We start from the raw sequence: 24,183 nt of genomic DNA on the forward strand, positions 1-24,183 counted from the left end.
CAGTTCTCATTGCTACAAATAAGGTATCACATAGATTAATAAACTCTAGACTCTCTCCCTACAAATCTAACCTTTAAATTAGTGAAAGATTTGACCAATTCACTCTTCTGTTCAAAAGTCTCTGATAGTTTCCTACTTCTACTGAATGAAGTTTGAATCTACCACAATCCATCTTTTCATATTTTAAAGCTATTATTCTCCACATACTTTATGCTTTAGCCAACCTGAACTCTCCTTTATCTTTCATACGTTTCACAATTTCCTTCCTTCATGCCCATATATTTCATTACCCTTTCCCTCACTGACTTCCTCTCTTTCCTTTAGAGCCCAACTAAACATTATCACTCAAGAAAAATACAGAGTTGTATGCAGAAATACATTTTATTTAAGAAGGAAAAGGGAGGGAAAGGGGAAAAGGGAGAATTAGAAGGAAGATAGATTAAGTGATAGATGAGTTTTAAGTCAAACAAACTAACTCAAGATTTATAAAAAAAATTATAACTTTTTGAAATGGCAAAGAATAGGAATCTGAGGAGATAGCAATCATTTGGCAAATAGTTGGAACAAGGTATTTTATATAGATGTGATATAATAACATTGTGCTATAAGGAATGATGATGGGGAATATTTTTAGAGAAACCTGAGAAGACTTCTATGAACCAATGCAGAGTGAAGTAAAAAGAATCAGGAGAATAATTTGTACAATGCCAGCAATACTTTAAAGATAATTGAAAGATTGAATTAATTAGGATCTTAGATCAGCATAATGATTCCAGAGGAAATGATAAAAATGAGGTGATACAGATTAGAGAATAAAACACACATGCAACATAGTCAATGCAGAAATGTATTTTGTTTGACTACATATTGTGTAATGGGAATTTTGCTTTTCTTTCATTCTCAATTGGGTGGGGGAGAGAGAAATGGTATTTTTTGGTGAATGAAAAATTTAATTAAAAAAAAATCACATCCTCCAAGAAATCATCTACAATTGTAACTCATAAATTCAAAATTAGACTTCAATATTTATTTTTGCAGTACAAAGTAACTTAACAGGAAAATGAAATCTAAAACAATTAGGGAGAATGTTAGGGAGCATACAGTTGTCCTTAAGGAGCTCAAGTCATTAGACCCAGACAAATTATTCTAGATGGTAACCAATGTAACTTGCTTAATTACCATCAATGATCTCTGAAAGATGTTGAACAATGGGAAAGAGTTAGCAAAGGTTAAGTATTGTTCCACTTAAAAAAAAATTAATGGAAGAGTGAAGTTTATAAACTGGAATCTATAAGCTAGACTTAAATCCCTGGCCAAATTAAAGAATATTTTATTAAAAGGATTCCTGGCCAAATTAAAGAATACATTATTAAAGGGATGCTTAATGAACATCTAGAAAAAGATTTGTGCCAAATTAACTTCATTTCTTCAATCAAGATGTACTTACTATAAGGTGCCAGACACTATTTTAAGTTCTGGGGAAACTAAGACAAAAGGAAGATTGGAGTCAAGCTGTGATAGGCAGAGGAGTTTAGATTTGATTCTTTAGGTAACAGGGAACAAGTGGAGTTTATTGACTGGGGAGTGCCACAATCCGATCTGATCTTTAAGAAAATTAGTTCGGCAGTTGTGTGAAAGATAGATTGGAGAAGGGAGAGACAAGAGCAAGGAAAGCAATTAAGTTATTGAAATAGCCTCTTTTTTTAACATGACTACTAGACAACTGGATCAGATACACTTTCATTAGATTTTAGCAAAGAATTTATCATGTTTTACATAGCTGTAAATGTTCATAAGTTGTCAATAAGGAAAGTCATAATACTAAGAAGCATGTCCTTTGTGGGATTAAGAAAATTTATTTTCTTTTTAAAAATTTTTTCAATTAATAAATGCTTCTCTCTTCTATTCCTCAAATAAACCAAGAAAAATGCGAGGAGGGAGAAAGGAGTGAAAGGAGAGAAGGAGTGAGAGAAGAGAAGGAGGGAAGGAAGGAAGGAAGGGAGGGTGGGAGGGAGGAAGGAAGGAAGGAAACTTTTACAAGAAGTATGCCAATATTATTACAAAATATTAGAAAAATTCATAAAAATCCAATTTCAAAGTTTTTTTTTTTTTACCCTAAATGTGTGTCTGGGTGAAAACAGGTTAGAAGATAAAAATGGAGATGTGATTGGATCACTTTCACGGGTGGGTGGCTCTGGTTTTAAATTTATTAGGTCTAACTCCATTTCATAATTTAGGGCTCTCCTTTTCCCTTATGTACTATGTGCTCTAGGACCTTTTTTTCCCCTCCAGACTTAAATTACATCCAGTAATTAATAAATTAACCTATAAGCCCCTTCTTAGGCTTATCCTTGTCTCTTAACACTTCTGGCTAATTTGTCAGAAGCCTGGGATAAGGAAAAGGGGAGAAAGCAAAGTTTTCTTAAAATTGATATACAAAAAAAATCATTAAAACATTCATTCATCCACCACAGGAACTAAGGGAAGGAGAAACAGTAAATAAACACTTCCCTTCCTCTGCTTCTAATTTTAAACAACTTTCACTTACAGTTACAAAGATATCAATCATTAACTGTTTTATATCTAGGTCCTTGGCCTATGAGTGAGATTTCTTATAGCATAACAATTCAAATAAATCTCACATTAACAAAACAAATGGTACATCTTATGCTCATTTTAATTATAATGTCTGTGACACTTTCAAATTTATTTAATTTCTTATATGATTTTTTGCAAAGAAATGATCTGAAAAGCAGAGACTAGGATTAAGAAGGACACATATATGAAGAAAGTATTTTCAAAATGGTATAAAACAGGTAGTCAAGAAAAAGAGTACTTAAGTTTACACAGAAATTGAGAAATAAAGAAATAAATGAGTCATTTTCACTAAAAGTAGACTTTCCAAATCAACAAAGCTTGAATTCTAGACAAGTATTCCATTTCTGTGAAATTATCCTCCAACTTAAGAATCTAACAAATAAAGCATTAACTAGTTTTAAAAAAGTTCAAATACCTAATTTCTCCTTCAGTCTCATTTTTCTCCCTCCAGATAACTAGATGTTAAATATCATGACTATGACTATAGCATTTACATAAAAATATAGAAAAGCCTCAATTAGCTGAAATTCTTAATGGAGTACTTCATATAATTGAATTTTCTAGTTAACTTGGGGTTAATCAGATAACACTTTTAACTGAAAAACTCGTAGCACACCTGAAGGGCTATTACTGTGAGCAATTTCCACTGTGCAGAGCTAAAAACATGAAAAGTGTAAATGGTTAGAAGGAATCGAGCAAAATTGAAACATTTACAAGCTGAAGGCCCAATGTATTCCAAATTATGGGGTACAAGAGGCACCAACCCTCACATACTTTAAACTTCACCTTCCAATAAATATAAATGAGACATGTAGAAAACTATTATGTACTAGCAATAAGAAGCAATTTATTAAACTTTTATTAGGAGCCCAGTTATGTACTAAATACTAAAAGATATAAGTACAAAGAATCAAACAGTTACTACTCTCAAGGAGTTATTATTCTAATGGTAGAGAAAACAGGTATTTATATAAAATGTATCTACAGAAAAAATAAAAGAAAAAAAAACAAAGTAGTTCATTACAAAATGTGGTAAGATGGAAGGCACTAAGAACTGGGAGCACCAAGGAAGGTGTCCTATAGAAGAAGTCATCTGGACTTCATCTTGAAGAGAGGATGGTAGGAGGTGAGAGGAGGAAAGCATTCCAGGCTAACCTATATGATAATAAGTAAATATAGGACAAGAACTCTAGAGAGTTGTCAGCACAGCCAGAAAAAGACTCACAAAGCAGATAAGCTTTCACAGGGCCTTGAGGAATGGATCGAATTCTGACAGACAGAAGGGTGAGGGGTGAGGGGTAGGCATTATTGGCAGCTGTAAAGAATAAGCCAAGGCATGAAAGTGATAAAAACATGGTTTATTTGGGAAACAGTGAGGAGCCTAGAAGAGAATATTTTAGAGGGACAGAACAACCAGATGAAGAAACTCCTGATTCCAAAAGCAGAAGTGTCAAATAGGTAGCAACATCCCTGAGGGTTGGCAGGACTAAAATACAAGAAAACCGATATTACATTTTAAAGCAAAGTCATTTTGCAGTCACATTCAGTCATTTTCAGTCATGACCAACTCTTCATAACCCCACTGGGATTTTCTTGGCAGAGATCCTGGAGTGGTTTGCCATTTCCTTCTCCAACTCCCACTCCAATTGAGACCAGATTTGAATTGGAGAAGATGAGTCTTCCTGACTCTAGATCAAGTGCTCTATGTACTGTGGCACCACCTAAACAGCCCCTGTGTATGGTTTTGTGGCTCCCAGTTCTCTTTGAATTGGATACCACTAACCTAAAAGCAATAAACAGTTAAATGACTTGCTGAGAGTCACACAGTCTGTGTCAGAGGCACAAGTTGAACTCAGGTTTTCTGGCTTCATAACCCAACTACTGCAGAAAAGTGTGGGGAAATAAGAGTTGGACAGAATTAAGTAAGATTATACAGAGCCTTTAAAAGTAAGCAAAATATAATTAGATAAATTTTTTAAAATATATTTTTAGGAGTGGTTAGGTGGCACAGTGGATAGAGCACCAGCCCTGGAGTCAGGAGTACCTGAGTTCAAATCCAGACCTCAGACACTTAATAATTACCTAGCAGTGTGGCCTTGGGCAAGCCACTTAAGCCCCTTGCCTTGCAATAAATAAACAAATACATAAATACATAAATAAATAACTGAATGAATGAATAAGCAGACAAACAAATGAATAAACAAACAAATAAATAAATGAAATAAAATATATTTTTAAGAAGTTCTACTGGGAAGGCTTTTCAGCCAAGTGGGATGGGTTTTAAGGATTATGAAATACCAATATTAAGCTTCAAAATTTTGAAATTAAGATAAAATATGGTAGTGAAATTCTTTTTCCCTTAACTTTTACCTGTCAAAGGAAAATTATTAGAATGGTATAATAAGAACTTTGGAGCTAAAAAAGACTTTCCAGATGATGTAATCTAATCACTTCACTTCACAATGGAGATATATCTGTGTCTTTATAAAGTAATTACAAATTCATAAAACAATAAATGCAGTTTACTTCCTTAAATCTTAATATAATGTACCCAAGGCCAGACGGTTAGACTTTGTTTACTAAGTTAATAAGACAGGTATATAAGCACTCAGCTAAACTAAAAATAGGGCCTTAACTTTACCAAGATATTTTTTAGGATCATAAAGGATTTTAGATTAATAATGATTGATTTTCTTTCTATAACTACCTATCAAATTTATTAAGGTCATTCTCAATCATTTTCTGTATTCATGAGTGCTACTAACCTATCCAACTTTACATCATCTTCATACTTAGAAAAGAGTTCTAGACTTTATTCATGTCATAAAAGAAATTAAATACTATCACTGAGATTAAACCTAGGGAAATATACATAAAATAATAATGTAGTAAAGAATTCTGTATAACAAAGCTATTTCCCTGTCCCAAAGGAGGACCCAATGAAATAGCATTTTACTAATTTGGTGGCAATGAATGAAATACAATAAAGAATTCTGAATGTCAATTGCTTTCTATGTCACTCCTTTCAGTGACTCACCAGAAAGAATTTGATTATATGCTCTTTTCTTATAAGTAGGAAAAGAAAAACTAAGCTCTTGACATTTTTGTCCTTTTATCAAGTAGCAATTATCCTTCAATTGCCCTACCCTGCTCCCACCTTAAATAATCAAAACAAAAACAACAACCAAAAACCCGAAATTCTCAACCTAAGAACCAAAAAAAAAAAAAAAAGAAGAAGAAGAAAAAGAAGAAAACCAACATCACTGGCAAAGAAAAGACATAGAAAAAAATAATACAGGGGGAATGTGTTTAAAAAAAACTCTTCTAGAAGAATAGAAATAGACTTAAAGAAAGATTGAACCAAGGTCACCCAGCTACTAAGCAGTAAGCTGGTTCTCAGGTCTTCTTTTTTCAAAATTAATATTATTTCTTTTACACTGCACTAGAATCTAAGTATGGCTTAAGATTGTCCTCATCTTCTTCTTCAGAAGCAGCATTGTATAGTGAAGCAAGCTAAGGAGTTGCTGGGTTCAAATCCTAATTTTGTCACGCAAACATCACTTCAACTTTGGGACCTTGGTCTCGTTCTGTAAAATGCAGCTACTTAAGATCCAATACAATCCTATGATCTTACATATACAAGGTGCTTTATATTTTCAAAACATTTTCACATATATTACTTCATCATGGACAAATGAGCTTGGACCAGAATTGATGGGATTGGGATGTATTGGTACGGAAATCTTTGAGCCTTCAAAGATTCTCCTCTTTAAGGGTTTCACAATCATAAACTCCCATCACATTAATAACTAAATTCCCTTACTGATGTTATATGGATGTTAATCATAGAATAACAGCCTTAAAATAATTAAAATCATATATAATTCAAAGAGAGTATTGAGTAGTCAGTCTCTACTATGTGTGAATAGTAGAATAAAGGACCTCAGCAAATTCACATATAAGCAGAAAAGGATGTAGGACAGGCATTTACCAAGAATAAAAAATAATAAAAAAAGCACAAGTGTTTTTCTGGTATCCCTGATATCAGATGCTTAATCTTATTAAAAATTCAAGACAATCTAAAATGCTATCTCTGCATTGGATGAAAGAAAAAAAAATCACACTGATGAAACATGGCACCAAATGTCATCTCCATTTTTAAAGAAAAATAGATATCAATGTAATAAACTGGCTTGCCCATTATACCTCTTTTCATCATATCATACTATAGCGGTTTAATACAATTTATGCAACTTCTCCCAAAGCCTAAATTAACAATTAAAGAAGTCTTCTGACACTATCCAAATCTAGAACCCTATATATAAGGCTAACAATAGGCTATTTATTGCTACTCTTTTAATATAATCCTCTACCTAGCTCTTTTAGGATCCACTATAACTAGGTCATTTATTACTAACTTGACAATGAGACTATCCTATAAGATAGAAATAGGATTGTTATAAAGGAATTACTAAATCACACTCAATTTTATCAAGGTTCCTCCCAAAATGTACAAAATCACTTGCCAAACTACAGGCACATTTTATTCTTCAGTCTAGTGTTTCATGGGTCACCTGATTCTTTTCCAGTTATGATCACCATCCTCCATAACCTTGTCTGTTTCCTGAAGGAGCAAGGAATGGTCAAATGAGCAACAAAGAAAGCTATTCTTAAAATGTGTTATGAACTCAGTTTAGTTTAATGTGTCAAATGCTAGAGTATTACATGCAATTTTAGCACAGTCCATTTTTTGGAAGACTCTTGCTGAGGCTTAGCCTTCTTTAGTGATCTTCCAATCAATATGACCCTCACTTCATGTTCAAAAATACAAAAGAAGAGAAGAAAAAGGCAGCTGTCTGTTAGGTTGATACAGGATTTATTTAGTATCTTCAAAAACCAATCTGAGAAAATTTTCCACTCACTGATTTTAGCTGAGCCACCAAGAAAACAAGAAAATCCTTCTGCAAAATTCTCAATAAGATGATATTATCTAAAGACCTGAAGCGTGAAACCCGGATTACAACAGCTGACAAAAACTAGAATCGAATGCCGACAAAAACTAAATAAAAACATAAGAAGTGTAACAATACTAATTTTATTGAGAAAATCAAATAAAAGATATTTTCTGCACTCTGACAATGCATAAACTACACCCTTGATATAGACACTAGAATAAGTGCAGATGGTAAATGACAATTCTAAAGTATTTGATTAAATCAAGATTAACAACATTGAGTTCTTAATGCAACTTGTATTAAATATTTGCACTGTCAACACATTTCCTGTCTTACTGCTAAACACGACTTCATGAATAAAGTCCTACTGAAATTAATTTAAGAGATATTAGGAAATAGATTGAAATTTTTAGTTTCCCTATCATAAATTTAGATTTTTTGCAAATTTACAATTGCAAACTAGCAATGATCTAAAAATTGTATTTTATAAAAAATACAATTATGATAATATAATATTCTATAACAACATGATTGTCAAGAAAATTTCACAATTTTATATATATATATACATATATATATTATATATATATATATATCTGTGTGTATGTATATATAATTCAATGGAGTAATTTCCTGGGAAAATAGGGTCTCAGAGATAAAAATATCTATAATGAATTACATTTCTAAGTATTCATAACACCACTTTATTATAAAATTCTAAAGTAGTTTCCTATCTATTCTTTAAACATTTGTTCAGATTTTTAAAATTTATATTTATTTCATACTTTTATAGTCAGGTTTTTCAGTGGGGAGAGTTGTCTGCTAATTTTTTTAATAATCATATGGATAATATTCTATATTATATAATTATATAATACTCTAATTTTTTAAGCTTTGTCTCATTTGACCCTTACAACTTCATGAGATGGCTGTAGTCATTATTATTTCCTTTCTTATAAATGAGGGAGTTAAAAGTTAAGAAAGATAAAATGCCTTGCCCATAGTCACAGAGTAAATAAGTATTTAATAAGTGCTGGCTACAATGAGACTAAAACACAAGTCTATCTTGATTAAAAGTTCAGTGCCCTGCTTCTGATGATGAACATTATAAACAAAAGGTATATTCATAGGTAAATAGTTCTGGCATGGTTAAAAGTACTAGTCATAGAACAAGAAGGTCTGACATTGATGTCTTCCTTTTATTTATGTAAAACTACTATATCATTGAAATGCTTGAGAATATTTAGGGGCCATTAAAAAGGAAGCACAGGGGCAGCTAGGTGACACAGTGAATAGAGCCATTGGCCCTGGGGTCAGGAAGACCTGAATCCAAACCCAACCTCAGACATTTAATAATTACCTAGCTGTGTGACCTTGAGCAAGTCACTTAACCCCACTATCTTGCAAAAATAACAAAAAAGCAAGCATAATAGTTAACCATACCACATGATAACAATCCTGTGAGTCTGCCTCATCATTTCTTCTTTCAATCGTGAATTACTAAAATGTCCATGCCCCAAGCCACAAAACTAATCCTAGAATATTCAAAAAATTATATAATCCCATCTATCTCTTTAAACTTCACAATACTGTGGAATTAAAATGAATAGAATTCCATAAAATTTAAATATTGTGATATTTAATTGTGATCCAAGAAGATTCCCGGTTTTTTCAACAAAGCAAATCATCATGACAAAAGGTCCCTATAGTAATACTTCGACTACTCAGCATCTAAAACTCTCCTGCTTCCATATCCGAATGTATAGTTTGAAAGTTGTACAAAATGTGATTTCTGAAGCAGATATTCCCTCCAACAGTGCACACTGTCACACATCCTTGACTTCTCATCTTGTGCCGTTTCTTCTCTTTATGTTCTCTCTTAGATCCTCTCCTGAGGAGTCATTCCACATGCTCGAAACTTTCATTAAAATCTTTAACATGTTGTGGATGCCAAAGGAGCAGTCTCACTCTCCATCTGTGATCCCATGCTCTCAACCACATGATTAGCCCACATTCTTTTCCAAGTATATACTTCTTTACTAATAATTTTTAGGAATGAATAAATGAATGAAAAAGCATTTATTAAGCACTTGTTTTGAGGCAGCTAGTGACAGTGGATAGAGCGCTGAGCTGGAGTCAGAAAGACTCCTCCTGAATTCAAATAAATCTAGCCTCAGATATCAGCTGTGTGACCCTGGGCAAGTCACTCAACCCTGTCTGTCTCAGTTTCCTCATCTGTAAAATGACCTGGAGAAATGACAAGCCTTTCTAGTATCTCTGCCAAAAAAAAAACCCAACTAAACAACAACAACAACAACAAAACACTTGCTTACTTTAGTACTGTGCTAATTGCTGGAAATTAGTTGAGAAGCAAGACTGTCTCTGCTCTCAGGAAGCTCCTGTTCTAATTGAAAGAGATTTAAGTGCAGGGCAGAGGGGGAAATGACCAGAGGTTCTTAGGGCAAAAAGAAGCCCATTGCAGTAGATTCCAACTTGATTGGAATGTGCAAAGGAAGAAGCATTCATTTAGAAACAGTATCATTTTGACTAATAAAATCATATCTATTCCTGAAATTGAAACATTTGGTAATGTCAAAGCCTATGGTGGTGCCTTCAGTACTTCAGTAACTGTGGCTGCTGAGGAGACAGGGTCTACATTTAGTCAATTAACAGTTAAGAAGCATATATTAATCCCTTACCAGGCTTATTTTCTAGCAAGATAAAGAAAGGCAAAAACATTATCCCTACCTCAAGAAGGTCATATTGTAATAGGGGAGAAAATATGCAAATAGATAGCAGAAGACTATTATTAGAGGGGAAAGCACTGGTGGAGACAGGGGCAAGAGCATGGAGTTGGGAAATGGGCTCATGGGAGAAAAACAGCAAGGAGGCCAGCCTTATAGTTGGATTATTAAGTGTGCAGAAGGAATGAAACTTTAAAAAAACTGGAAAGACTTCAAAGGTAGCTGTTGAAGGCCCAGTGAGTGCTCCCCTGGACAAGGGTCACTCCCTGAACAGAAGTCAACACTGAAAATATGCTTCAAATCAGTTTGTGTCTGCCATATAATCCCTCCCCTACCATTTGACCATATACAACTTTTACTCTTCAGAAACTATGGTGCTTGGTGTAAAAATGGTAGATAGATACTTGTATAGACCAATTATTATATACATTGTACAATTTCCCAACTCTAATGCCCCCACTCTCTTTACCTTCTTCATTTCTGGCCCAATTTAATGTTCACCTTCCACAAGCAACTTCTGTCTCAAATATTTATACTGATGAAGTAATTCTGTAAACAAACATCTGACAGCATAACATAGTTTGAAAAATTGTTATTTTTCATTAATGAAATTTTTCCTATATGAACAACTGTACCAATCTCTTGCATTTAATCATGGATTTCACTGAATAAACTCCTGTAATGTTGTGGAGCTTAACTAAAACCGGACAGTAACTTTCACATTTGGTGTTCTTTACCATCCATAGGAAAGTAAGTCCTTTTTCTACATGGACCTTCACATGTCACATTCCATTATAGTGGAAGATACCTTTAGAGACCATACATCATTTTATGCCAAGAAGTCATGGAGCAATGTTATTTTTGAAGCAACATTTATCATGGAATAGTGTATGATAACACATTTTATGAAAGAATCCTTGTAAGAGAAAAGCCCTTAGATATGTGTTTTATTCTGCTATGCCAAATACTTTTTGTAATAAACAAACAATAAAGAGTAGAATCTTGGATTCTGTCAGGCAATTGTAACTGTGAAAAATAGAGGACCGTTTACAAAAAGATGCCTTGTGCCCTTTTCATATTTCCATCTACAAAACTTCCAAGAATGGTTTGGAAGGGTATAATAAAATTGCATTTTGGTTTGAAAAGTGGACCCATCCTGTCTTCTAATAAGAGTATGCAGGGTGTAAAAGGTTAACAAAAGGTTAAAATTCTACTTGTGTTGTTGAGACAATGATCCACCCAAATGTTTCCCTACTACTTCCAGGACCCCACAATGCATAAAAAAAATCACATGTGGAAAAGGATGCCTCAAGTACCTCAAAAAACTATTTCATATCTCCTGCATGCTTTCAGAATAAGCTTCTTGCCTGAGAGCTCATGGAGACACATTACTAAACTTACCTGTTGTGTCCTAGGAAACTTGAAAGATTAAAGTGCGGATTAGGTCATGTGATATATATGAGACAGAAAAAAAGGAAAATGTTGAAAATTTTTTGCAGCAAATAATTTGCAGTAATTTTCAAATTATTTAATCAATCATCATTTATTAAGTATCAACTGTGCTCCAAGCTATGGGCCCTGGGAATACAAAGATAGAAATTACACAGACCATGACTTCATAGAGTTCACATTCTATCAAGGTAAACAACTTGTAGATATAAAAGCACTTACAAAAGAACTATATATTTGGTTTGGAGGCTTTGAGCTTTGTTGCTATTGTTGGTAGGTTTTTTGTTTTTTGTTGTGTTTTTTTGTGGGAAGGTACCAGGCAGATAATTGGAATCAGGAAAGGCCTCATGTAAGAACAGGAACTGAGCCTTCAGGGAAACTGGAGAATCTAAGAGAGGAGGTGAGCAAAGGTGAGTGTATTCCAGACAGGGGAGAGAGTCCGTTCACAAGGAGATGGGAAATGCAGGATCCCATATGAAGAACAACAGGGAGGTCAATTTGACTAGACCACAGAGTGTATGAAGTGGAGTAAAAATTGTGGAATGGCAGTCTGTATCCGGGCTGTAAGGATTTAATTCAAAAGAGATGAGTCTGTATTTGATTCTGGAAGTAAGAGAAATCACTAGTGTTTACAGAGCAGGGAAGTGGCATGGTCAGACCTGTGATTCAGGAACATCACTGTGGGTTGTGGAGAGGATGGACTGGAGAAGGGAGACACCAGAAACAGGTATACTTAGAGAACAGGTTGCTCTAAATATCAAAGAACCACTTTATCACAGCATCTCAATGCTGGAAAAGACCCCAAGAACCATATATTTGAACAAGAAGCTTCTCAATAACATACCCTATGCCTATGCATAAAAAACTTTAGTGAAGGGAAATCTACTACCACCCAAGGAAATTCATTCCATTTTTGGATAGCTCTAATTGTTTCTTCCATTTTGCTCCTTATAACATCCCCCCCGCCCCCCATTGACTGAATTCTGTCCTCTTGCCTTGAAACAAATCTGATGTCTCTTGCATGTGAGAGTTTTTCAGATGCTTGCAGGGAGCTATTAGGTTACCACTCCATCCTCTTCAGAGGCACAATATCTGCAGTTCCTTTAATCAATCTATCTTTATAGGATCAAGGCCCTTCCCCAATCTAGATGCTCTCCAGCTCCTCAATGCCCTTGTTAAAATGAAGTCCTCCTCCTCCCAAAATTCTGGATATGAGGTTTCTCTAAATGCTAGATCATCCCCTTGACTTATTTTGAGTTTGCAGTTCACTAAAACCCCCAGAATTTCTTCAGATGAATCACTAACCACATTTCCTCAAATTTGTACTAAAAAGTCCTTTGTACAAATCTGTGTTTAAAAAAAGAAAAAAAAATTATATATATATATATATATATATATATATATATATATATATGTATACACTTCCTAAGTATAAGACTTTGCATTTACATGTAAAGGATTTATGATTTAAGTAGTATGGAACCTCCCTTCCCTGGCAAAGAATATAATTTGCCTATCAATTAGAGAGGTGACTGATCACATTGCTTGTAAGAGTCACAGGCAGGACTTGAACTCATGTCTTCCTGACTCCAAGTCCAGCATAGCAGACCCTTGCCATGCTGTTTCCAAAATATACACTCATCCATATTAAATTAAATTTCACCTCATTAAATTTGATTTAATGCTCTGATTCTTTTTTTTTTTTTTTAGGTTTTTGCAAGGCAAATGGGGTTAAGTAGCTTGCCCAAGGCCACACAGCTAGGTAATTATTGAGTGTCTGAGACCGGATTTGAACGCAGGTACGCCTGACTCCAGGGCTGGTGCTTTATCCACTGGCGCCACCAGGCCACCCCAATGCTCTGATTCTTGAAGATCTTTTTTGGACCCTGATTTTGTCATTCAACATACTAGTTATCCTTCCCAACCAAGTGTCTTATGACAATCTGATAAGCAATCCATTCATTCAAGTCACTGACAATAATGCTCAATAGCAAAAGACCCAGAACAGATCCATTGGGTACATAACTAGAGACCTTCCAAATTAACAACAGATCCTTAATTCTACTCTTAAGGGTTAACCATTTAACTATCTCTGAAACTCATAATATTACCTAATCTATTAGCAAACAAACATTTCTTAAACATGTATTGCATGATAGGCACTATAACTTAGCCCTAGGGATATAAAGGCAAAGCAAAAGTAATTCCTGTACCAAAGGACCTTCTATTTTAATGGGGAGATGTGTATGTATGTGTAGCACAGAGATGCTAGATACAGAGTAAATGGACGATAACTTCAGTGGGAAAGACACTAGAAGATAAGAAGACTGGGAAAGGACTTCTCTGCAAAAGGTGAGATTTGAGCTGTCTTGAAAGTCTGGGATTTTAAGAGGCAAAGTTGAGGAAGAAGAGTAATGGAATATGGGGGAGAGACAAATCAAAAGCCCAGAGACAGGAGAGGAGAATGCACTATCATATGTGAGAAACAGATAAGGTACTAATATACAAGAAGACCAGAAAGAAAGTCAAACACAGAAATTCATGTTTGATCCTAAAAGTAACACGGGGCTACTGGGATGTACTGAGAAGGGGAGGGGGCATGTGTAGCATGATCAGACTTGTATTTTGGGGAAATCACCTAGACAAGCTCTGCGGAGGATGAATCGGAGTGGACAAAGCCTTGAGGCAGTGAGATCAATTAGAAGACTACTTTAACATTTCAGCTGAGAGCTGATGAAGGTCTGCACTGGGTGGTGACAGTATGAGTGGAAAATTGAGGACATTTGTAAGAAATGTTGACGAGAGAGAAACAATTCCATTTGGCAAATTACTAGATATAAATGTAGAGTGAAAGTGAAGAGTCAAAGATGACAGTGAGAATAGGAATCGATGACTGGAAGAATGGAGGGACCCTAAATAATAATAATGAAGTTCAGAAGAGGGTAAGTTTGGGGGAACAATATCGAGTATTGTTTTAGACATGTTAAATCTGAGAAGCTTTCTGTTTCAAACATCTAATAAACAGGTACTTGGTTATGCAGGACTGAAGATACAGGACTAACTAGAGATTGACTGATATACAAATTCTGCATTCCTCATAACTACTACCTATCCTTATAGGAATTCCCAAATGGGAATATATGAGATAAGAGGAATGGAAAAGAGTATAATATCTGAAACAGAATTTTCAGAAACATCCACTGTTAGTGGTGTGATATGGATGAAAAGCCAGCAAAAAAAAAAAAAAAAACTGGAAAGGAGTGGTCCAATAGATAGAAGGACTGAAGAGAACTGTATCATAAAAACCCAGGAAGAGATGATCAATACTTTCAAATGATGTAGAGAAGCCAAGAAAGGCAGGGACTGAGAAAAGGTCATCTGATTTAGCAATTGAAACATCACTGTTATTGTTGGAGGGAGCAGTTTCAGTTGAAAGAAAGGGTCAGATATCAGACTGCAAAGAGTTTAAAGAGGAAAGGAAGCAGAGACATTGAGTATAGACAGTCTTTTCAATGAACTTAGTTAAGAAAAGAGAAGAATTATAGGATAACTACTGAGAATGGTAGGATCTAGGACTAAAATTATCTTGAATAAAATGTTCTTGGATGATTCAGAGTACATTTCAGGATCTTTCTAGTATCTCAGGATCAACAAAATAAATAATATTTACCACTATATTCAACAACCACTAAATGGAGACTTCTAGTTGAGTAAGACAGGATTGACAATAGTACTCTGAATGCAAGAAAGCAGGTATCTTTCTCAGCATTAAAATCATTCAGGTGAAACAAATGGGTGGTAGTAGTGCCACCCAAGAGCTTAATGATATATAAATAAGGCTAATTTTCAATGTACAAGAAGCCATATTATAAGATCCTACTTCATTGTCTGAAATGTCATTATCAAATGGAAAAATAACACAAAAAAAGCTTAGGATGAGAATTCCATTCCTACTGCATCTTAATGTGACCCTATTTCCCTCCAGGCAATAAGATACCCAGGCTTACTAATGTTCCCAACTCTCTTCTCAAATTTTAGTGTAAATTGAAAAAATATTTCCATCTTTTAAAAAGGTTAACATCTAATTGAGCCATGGATGATCTAAAGCTGAGGCTCCCAATATTTGCAATCTAGAAAAGCAAGGGTTGATCCTAAACAACGAAAGAGTAGACGGTTCACTCTGTAATAAGATTTGATATATCAGTCAGTCACCTAGCATTTCTGAAGCATCTATTATGTGCTGTTCAGTTTCCTAATTAAATCCTGGGCATACATAGTCCTTGCTTTCACTTGCAACTTCCCTCTCACACTGTACCTAGTGATATTACATTGTAAGCTCCATGTCTCATTTAAACTCTGTATCTCAGTCATTCCCCAATTGACAAATGGTCAAAAGATATGCAAAGGCAATTTACAGATGAGGAAATCAAAGCAATCTATAGTCATATGAAAAATTGCTCTAAATCATTACTTATTAGAGAAATGCAAATTAAAGCATCTCTGAGGTACCACCTCATACCTCTCAGACTGGCTAATATGACCAGAAAGGACAATGATCAATGTTGGAAGGGATGTGGGAAATCTGGGACACTAACACATTGTTTGTGGAGCTGTGAACTCATCGAACCTTTCTGGAGAGCAGTTTGGAACAACGCCCAAAGGGCAACAAAAATGTGCATACTCTTTGATCCAGCAATACCATTACTGGGTATATACCCTGAAGAGATGATGAAAAAGGGTAAAAACATCACATGTACAAAAATATTGAAAGCAGCCCTGTTTGTGGTGGCAAAGAATTGGAAATCAAGTAAATGTCCTTCAATTGGGGAATGGCTTAGCAAACTGTGGTATATGTATGTCATGGAACACTATTGTTCTACTAGAAACCAGGAGGCATGGGAATACAAGGAAGCCTTGAGAGATCTGCATGAACTGATGTTGAGTGAGATGAGCAGAACCAAAAAAACACTGTACACCCTAACAGCAACATGGGAGTGATGATCAACCTTGATGGACTTGCTCATTCCATCAATGCAACAATCAGGGACAATTTGGGGCTATCTGTGATGTAAAATACCATCTGTATCCAGAGAAAGAATTGTGGAGTTTGAACAAAGACCAAAGGACTATTACCTTTAATTTAGAAAAAAAAAACTTGATATCTTATGTAATCTTGCTATCTCTTATACTTTATTTTTCTTCCTTAAGGATATGATTTCTCTCTTATCACATTCAATTTGGATCAATGTATACCATGGAAACAATGTAAAGAATGGCAAATTGCCTTCTGTGGGGGGTGGGGGGAGGGAAGCAAGATTAGGGGAAAAATTGTAAAACTCAAAATAAGTAAAATATTTAAAATGAAAAAAATAAACTCTGTATCTCTCTCTTCAGCACCTACAATGGTGGCAGACTCTTAATAAATATTCGCTAAATTAATAACTAGGAGCTAAATGTAGTTGACTGATTCATATCCATCAGCCAAATTACAAATTATGACCAATTTCAAGAGGTCCATTTTTCTTTTGAAACAAATTCAACAAGTAAACAAAAATTCTCCTAGACCTTCTGAGAGGCGTCTACATTAGATAAATTCACAAAGTATAGATGATCTATATTAAAGAGTGACTTATATATAATTGGGAGAATAGAAATCCTTAATTATCCTGCCATTTCATTTATTTATGTATTTATTAAGAAAGTAAACTTTATACCCAAGTAATATGTAATATACTGATAAATATCATATTATAGATGTTAGCTTCAACTATTTTATAAATGTGTGTTGAATTGAATATAGTAACTATATAGACTAAGGAAAATGGAAGGTAAAAATTTGAATAACAGAATCTACTTCTATTTTCAAGTGTTACTATTATTTAAAGAGAGATTTAGGAAAAGCTGAGCTGGCTTCTGAAGTACTTTTTGATAGGTTCCTTGGAAACTCTTTGTAAATAATACATAAGGAGAAAGCTTCTTACCTGTAGTCATCTAATTGTACTAGAAATCTCACAATGTCTTGATGTGCTTTCAGTACTAGCAGTTCAGTATAGGGATTCTGGGTTTGCTCTTCCCCTATTGTCTGTACTGGAGACTTCTAAAAATAAAAAAAAATAAAAAAAAGAAAGAAAGAAAAAAAAAGTAAAGATAAAGGATGATTTGTGATTGAAGAATTGTTGGTGAATACTATGAATAGCTTAAAAGCTAATATTAAGAATACTAAATTTTAAAAGTCACAGAATTGCTGACTTTAAAGAATATATTTTTCCATATTTTATAATAAATATACACATTGAAGTCAAATTAATAATGCTGTAAAAGGCTGTTCACCCTTAAGAGGGCTGCTTCTGAAACAGTTGTCACAGAAATAAACTTCTTGTGGTCAAAGAAATAAAAAATTAAAATACACCAAAAAGAGTCAGAGCATTATATATTCAGGAGCTCATATAGAGCTATTTCTTCCAACTCAATTCTACATATAAACTAAGGAAGGTAAGAGGAAAATTGTTGGCAAGAATTATCCAAAAGTCATATATATTCAGAGCACTTATTTATAATTCATTTAAAATATATATTAATTTTTTTCTAAAATTTATAAACTATAATTGAGGTACATTAGAAATTACAGCAGAAATAACTGTGTTTTTGCTCTATACAGGTCAGCAAATAGCCATAATAATTAGTCGTGGTAGCATAACTATGAAGAGATTTAGGAATCAAAAGTTAAAATCAGTATTTTTGAGGATCACTTTTTTTTCTTTTCAAATCCTGTCCTAGTACTGATGAAATAGTGAAGTGAGGTGAAAACACCTTCCTACCGACCCCTTAAAACAAGAGTTTAAGAGTTGAAAAATTCTCTGATATTTTGAAAAAAATGAGTTATTTTGTGAATATTGATGATGAAATTGGTGAGGAGTCATACTAATACATGTGGGATGTATATATTAGTTACAGCACAGTAATCTCAGGTTTATATGGACAGAGGGCAAGACCATTGATATTTAGGTGTTGTTGTTTGTGTAGAATTACAAACGTATCAATGACTAAAACCTGAAGGACTAGAAATTATTCAGAATTCAAATCCACAGCTAAGAAATTATTCAGAATTCAAACCCTTAGATTAAGGTACCATTATGACCTGGGGAAAAATGGGCCCAGGCAATACCTTGCAAGGGTTTCATTCCACCAGTATAAATAGCCGGGAGGGACCAGAGTCATACAGTTCCATTCAGTGGGCAGATACTTTTCCAGCATTATTATTTCTTATACCATGACATTCATGACATTACTCTCCCAGTTCTCCTTTGTCTACTTATCTGACTATTCCTGACTCATCTCCCTTATCATGCTCCAAAGCCACAGGATTTCCCTAAGGTTGTGTCCTGGGCCCTCATCACTTCTTTTTCTACCCTCTCCCGGTGACTTCATCAGTTCTCATGGGTTCAGATATTAGACGCAGGTGACAATAGATTTTAAATATTCAGGCTCCATCTCTCCACTAAGCTTCTAGTCTGAATGCCTGTTGGACTTTCAAATACATATCTTTGAGAAATCTCAACTTCATTTTGTCCAAAAAAGAGCTTATTTTCTTTCCCAAAACTCATCTCCCTTCCAAACTTCTCAATTACTGTCAAAAGCACCATCCTCACAATTTCCTGGGTTCAAAATGCCAGCATTATGCCTGAATCTTACTCTTCTTTACCTCACAACTCCAATCGGTTGCCAAATCTTGCCATCTTTACCTCCATAATATCTGGCAACATCTGACTCTTTTTCTCCACTACATGGCCACTAACTAAGTGTTGGTCCTTAATCAATTTGTATCCAGACCTCCTAATTGGTCTTTTTGCCTTAAGTCTCTCCCCACTAAAACCATTCTTCATCCTGCTAATACAATATTCCTAAACAAGTCTGACCATTTCACTCCACTATTCAATAATTCCAACAGTTCCATATGGCCTCTAAGGTTCATTTATCAACTCTTATGTTTGATTTTTAAATCCCTTCCTAACCTGATCACAAACTATATATCCAACTATACATTATTCTCTTCTCTCAACTCCACAGACCAACCAAATTGTGTAGAAAAAAAATCCACTTAAAAAAATAGACTCCTCTGAGCAAAAAAAAAAAAAGTTTATCTTGACCTTTCTCCAGAAAAGGGCACACTCCAAGTCTCACACAAGTAGTAAAGCTCAAGGAGCTGCTCCTAATTGACAGTCAATCGAGATTATATAGCCTAACTTGATCCCCTTCTCCTTCCTATCATCACCTCTCTGTCAACTCATTGGTTAGTCTTCAGAGTTACATTCTACTTGTGAAAATTTACCCCAGCAGCAAAGAAAAGAATGAAAGGTTTTCATAAAATATTATCTCACCATCCAGATGGTGAGAATAACCTTCAGGATTATAACTATCTTATTGAAGAATATAACTTGTCTAGGAACAAGAGGAGTCTTATGAGCTTCATTGGAAAACAAGGTTTTTCTCATGGGAACAGTCTACTGTTCTCCCACTTAAGATAGTTTTATCATCAAATAGGTGACTAACTAAAACTGCAAGATCTCTCTGGAAATAGTCAACTGGTCCCCCCCCCCCCCAAACAGAATCGGGAGGGTGCCTGGCTTGGAATGCAAGGTCTCTCTCCCTTTCTTCTAAGAATAGTTAAAGAGTAATAGTCTTTGTTTTAATGATTTTTAACCCTGAGACAACTCATTAGGAATATTAGCTCTTAAGAGAGAATATGCCACATAAAATTAACTTCCTTTCATCCTCACATAGATTCCATCTCCCCTTTCCATGCCTTGCCCCCAAGAATGCAATGTCCCACCTCTCCTTGTTTCACAGAATCTCTCACTTCAAGATCTAATTCCAGTACTGAATTCTCAATCCTTTCCTAAGACATTCAAATGCTAGTGCCCTAATTGCCTTATATTTAAATATACTCAAGTGTTCTTTATATTTTTAAATGTTGTCTCACAAGACAGAATGCAAGTTCCTTCAGGAACAAGGATTTTTCATTGTTTGTCATTGTATACAGAAAGCCTAGTCTACATGTAAAAGATATATGTTTAATTGACTGATTCATGTTAAGGAATCCTGTTAGTGCCACACACAAGGAAGTTCAGATAGAAGTAGTTGACAAGCTCTAAGAGCCAAATCAATGGGAATCTATTATTACAAATATTGAATGACTCCATTATTAAGCCATGACCAGCAATGAATAAGACAGTCTGGGTAAATGAGAATTGTCATATGACTTGTATCCAGAAAGTTGGATGCAATCTCAAATTTATTTTTTAAAAACAATGAAAATTCCTACTGATAGATTTGAGCAAGTTAAGGAAATGAGTAGAACTGCTAAATAACAAATCCTTCAGATTTCCTATGAGGAATAATAAAAATAATTCAGCAAGAATTTGTTTCTAAAATTTTTAGTGTATCAAGCAAACTGATCAGTTTGGGGGTTTTTTTTGGGGGGGGGTTGCAAGGCAATGGGTTTAAGTGACTTGCCCAAGGTCACACAGCTAGGTCATTATTAAGTGTCTGAGGCTGGATTTGAACTCAGGACCTCCTGACTCCAGGGCTGGTGCTCTATCCACTGGGCCACCTAGCGGCCCCCTAAACTGATCAATTTTTAAAAACTATTATTCCCATTGATTGGGATTATTGTTATTTATAGGTTCATGGGAATTTAGGCTTAGAGCTGGAAGAGATCTTAGAGATCATCTAATCCATCCCTTCCCTCATTTGGCAAATGTGGAAAACTAGGCCCAGAAAAATCTAGTAAGGTGCTCATGGTCAGGTATTTCAAATGAACAAATATACTGAATTGTGTAGATTCTGCAGAAAACCCCCAAATAATCAATAATTTAAAAAATCACTGCTACTTGACAAGACCTTGTTTTTCAGATTTTTACCTATTTTTTCTCAAATTAATATTCAAACTCCTTTACATTTCCCAAAGTCATCAATGATTAAGGAAAGAGGAAGTTCATTAGAGCTGAACCTCACATGAAATAATCAGTCAGGAAATGACTGACTCTATTAGCAAACAACAGGAGGTTTTAAATATCAGCTGACTTTTTAGAACATTCTCAAAAGTCTTTGGGAGAAGTCATTTTTGTTGCTTTAAAGAGGTGAGCCTGCTCCATAGGCAGTCAAGTGAAATCAACTAGTGTGAATTAAGATCTACCATGTACTAAGCACTGTACTAAGAACTAGGGATAAAAAGAATAAATTAATTAAAAAATAAAATGACTGGGGCAGCTAAGTGGCACAGTGGATAAAGCACCAGCCCTGGAGTCAGGAGGTCCTGAGTTCAAATCCAGCCTCAGACACTTAATAATGACCTAGCTGTGTGACCTTGGGCAAGTCACTTAAACCCATTGCCTTGCAACCCCCCCCAAAAAAAAACCCCAAACTGATCAGTTTGCTTGATACACTAAAAATTTTAGAAACAAATTCTTGCTGAATTATTTTTATTATTCCTCATAGGAAATCTGAAGGATTTGTTATTTAGCAGTTCTACTCATTTCCTTAACTTGCTCAAATCTATCAGTAGGAATTTTCATTGTTTTTAAAAAATAAATTTGAGATTGCATCCAACTTTCTGGATACAAGTCATATGACAATTCTCATTTACCCAGACTGTCTTATTCATTGCTGGTCATGGCTTAATAATGGAGTCATTCAATATTTGTAATAATAGATTCCCATTGATTTGGCTCAAAGACCAAAGATTTGACCAGTCCTTAGAGCTTGTCAACTACTTCTATCTGAACTTCCTTGTGTGTGGCACTAACAGGATTCCTTAACATGAATCAGTCAATTGCAAAAATATAAAAAATAAAAATAAATAAAAAGACAAAAAAAGCAGTGCCAGCTCTCAGGGAGCTGACGATATAATGGGAGAGAAAACTTGCAAAACCTATATGCAGAGGGGCAGCTAGGTGGCCCAGTGGATAGTGCATGGGTCCTGGAGTCGGGAGTTCAAATGCGACCTCAGACACTTAATAATGACCTAGCTGTGTGGCCTTGGGCCAGCCACTTCACCCCATTGCCTTGCAAAAACCTTAAAAAGGCGAACCTTATGTAGACAAGCTAGATATGCAGCTAGGGTGGATAAAGAGCTGGACTGGGCTCCAGACCCGTAGGAGCAGTGTGGCCTGAAGTGTGCCTCAGTTTCCTCAGCTGTAAAGGGGGGGTCGGAGAAGCCTCTCCCTGCCAGGCCTGCTGAGGATGCAACGCGATGGCATGTGCAAAGCGCGGCGCGAGGGGAGCGTGGCTCAAGGCTCCTCCCCTCCCCCTTCGCTGCAGGGGCGGAAGGCCTCCTGAGGCGGGGGCGCCGGGCAGGTGTCGTACCAACGCGCCTGCGCCAAGCTCCAGCGCCCGGCCCGTCGCCGCCGGCGCGCGTGCGCACTGCCTCGGGCTGGCGGGGGCCCGGGAATGGGACGGGGGCTTCCCCAGGGCCGGAAGTCTGCGCGCGCTGCCCCGGAAGCCAGGCCCCCAGCTCCTGCCCCGGGTCCGAGGAGGCCCCTCTCCCCTTTACCTCGGCCAATCCCTGAGGCTCTCGGCCTCCGCCGATCAGCCACCGCAGCATCGGGGCGGAGGAGGGGAGCCGGGGCCCGGCCGGCCCGCGGGGAGGAGTCCGATCCCAGGGCTCACAGCCGCGTCCCGCGGAACTGCTGACGGCGAGCCCGGCCGAAGAGAAGCGAGGAGAGGCTTTTTGTCCCTAAGGTGGCCCCATAGCGCCGGTCGGGAGTCGGCCGCGGAGCTCCGGGCCGCGTGGGTCCTGGGGCGCGCGCAGGGACGCTCCCGCGGAAGGAGCCGGGGGCGCGCAGCGTGCACGCGAGCGACAGGAAGAAGCTCTTGCGGCCTCTAGCGGTGGCGAGGGGAGCAGCCGCCGGGGAAGGAGGAGAGGCCGGAGCCGGGGGGCCTGGGCAGGGAGAGACGCCCGACACCCCCGAGATGGCGCTCCTTCCGGCCCCCCCAGGGAGCAGGGAAGAGGCGCCCGCCACGTGGCTGACCGAGCGCGGTTCCTGTACGGAATCTGAGTAGATGAGAGGGGCGAGGCGGCGCCGGCCGCCCGGCGCACGTGCCCGCGCGCTGCCGTGGGGGCCGCTGCCCCGGATGTGAGTGCGCCGCCTGCAGCCGCAGTGCGCGCGTCCGTGTCCGCGCGGGCCTGTGCGTGTGCTCTGCTGCAGCCGCCGGGCCGGACTGGGCACGGACCTTGTGCGGCAGGCAGGGGTTTCAGTTGTGACTTCACGTGACCCTGTTTGGATTTCCTCAGTGAAGATACTGCGGTGCTTTGTCACCGCCTAATCCGCTTCCTTTTACAGATGAAGAAACTGAGGCAGGCAGGGTGAAGCCACTTGCCCAGGGCCTCACAGCTAGGTCGGATTTGAATCCAGAAGGATGGATCTGTCTGACCGGCC

At 36.8% G+C, this 24,183-nt stretch overlaps 1 protein-coding gene across 3 annotated transcripts in view; it reads right to left on the reverse strand.

Annotated features, from left to right (window-relative positions):
• The window catches only part of WDR41 (WD repeat domain 41), a 69,803-nt gene extending 46,210 nt beyond the window's left edge, over window positions 1–23,593 (reverse strand). Inside the window, exons 1-2 of one of the 3 annotated variants that reach the window (XM_074202148.1) lie at window positions 23,298–23,593; window positions 17,728–17,843 (exon numbers count right to left, since the gene is read on the reverse strand). In XM_074202148.1, coding sequence (XP_074058249.1) covers window positions 17,728–17,843; window positions 23,298–23,348 — 167 coding nt within the window. In that variant the 5' untranslated portion in view covers window positions 23,349–23,593. The remainder of the gene's footprint in view (window positions 1–17,727; window positions 17,844–23,297) is intronic. The other 2 variants (XM_074202149.1, XM_074202147.1) reach the window with 2 other exon arrangements.
• Between the last annotated feature and the right edge of the window lie 590 nt (window positions 23,594–24,183).

The sequence above is a fragment of the Macrotis lagotis genome, chromosome X (genome assembly GCF_037893015.1).
Source record: "Macrotis lagotis isolate mMagLag1 chromosome X, bilby.v1.9.chrom.fasta, whole genome shotgun sequence".
In the NCBI taxonomy this organism is placed as follows: Eukaryota; Metazoa; Chordata; class Mammalia; order Peramelemorphia; family Peramelidae; genus Macrotis; species Macrotis lagotis.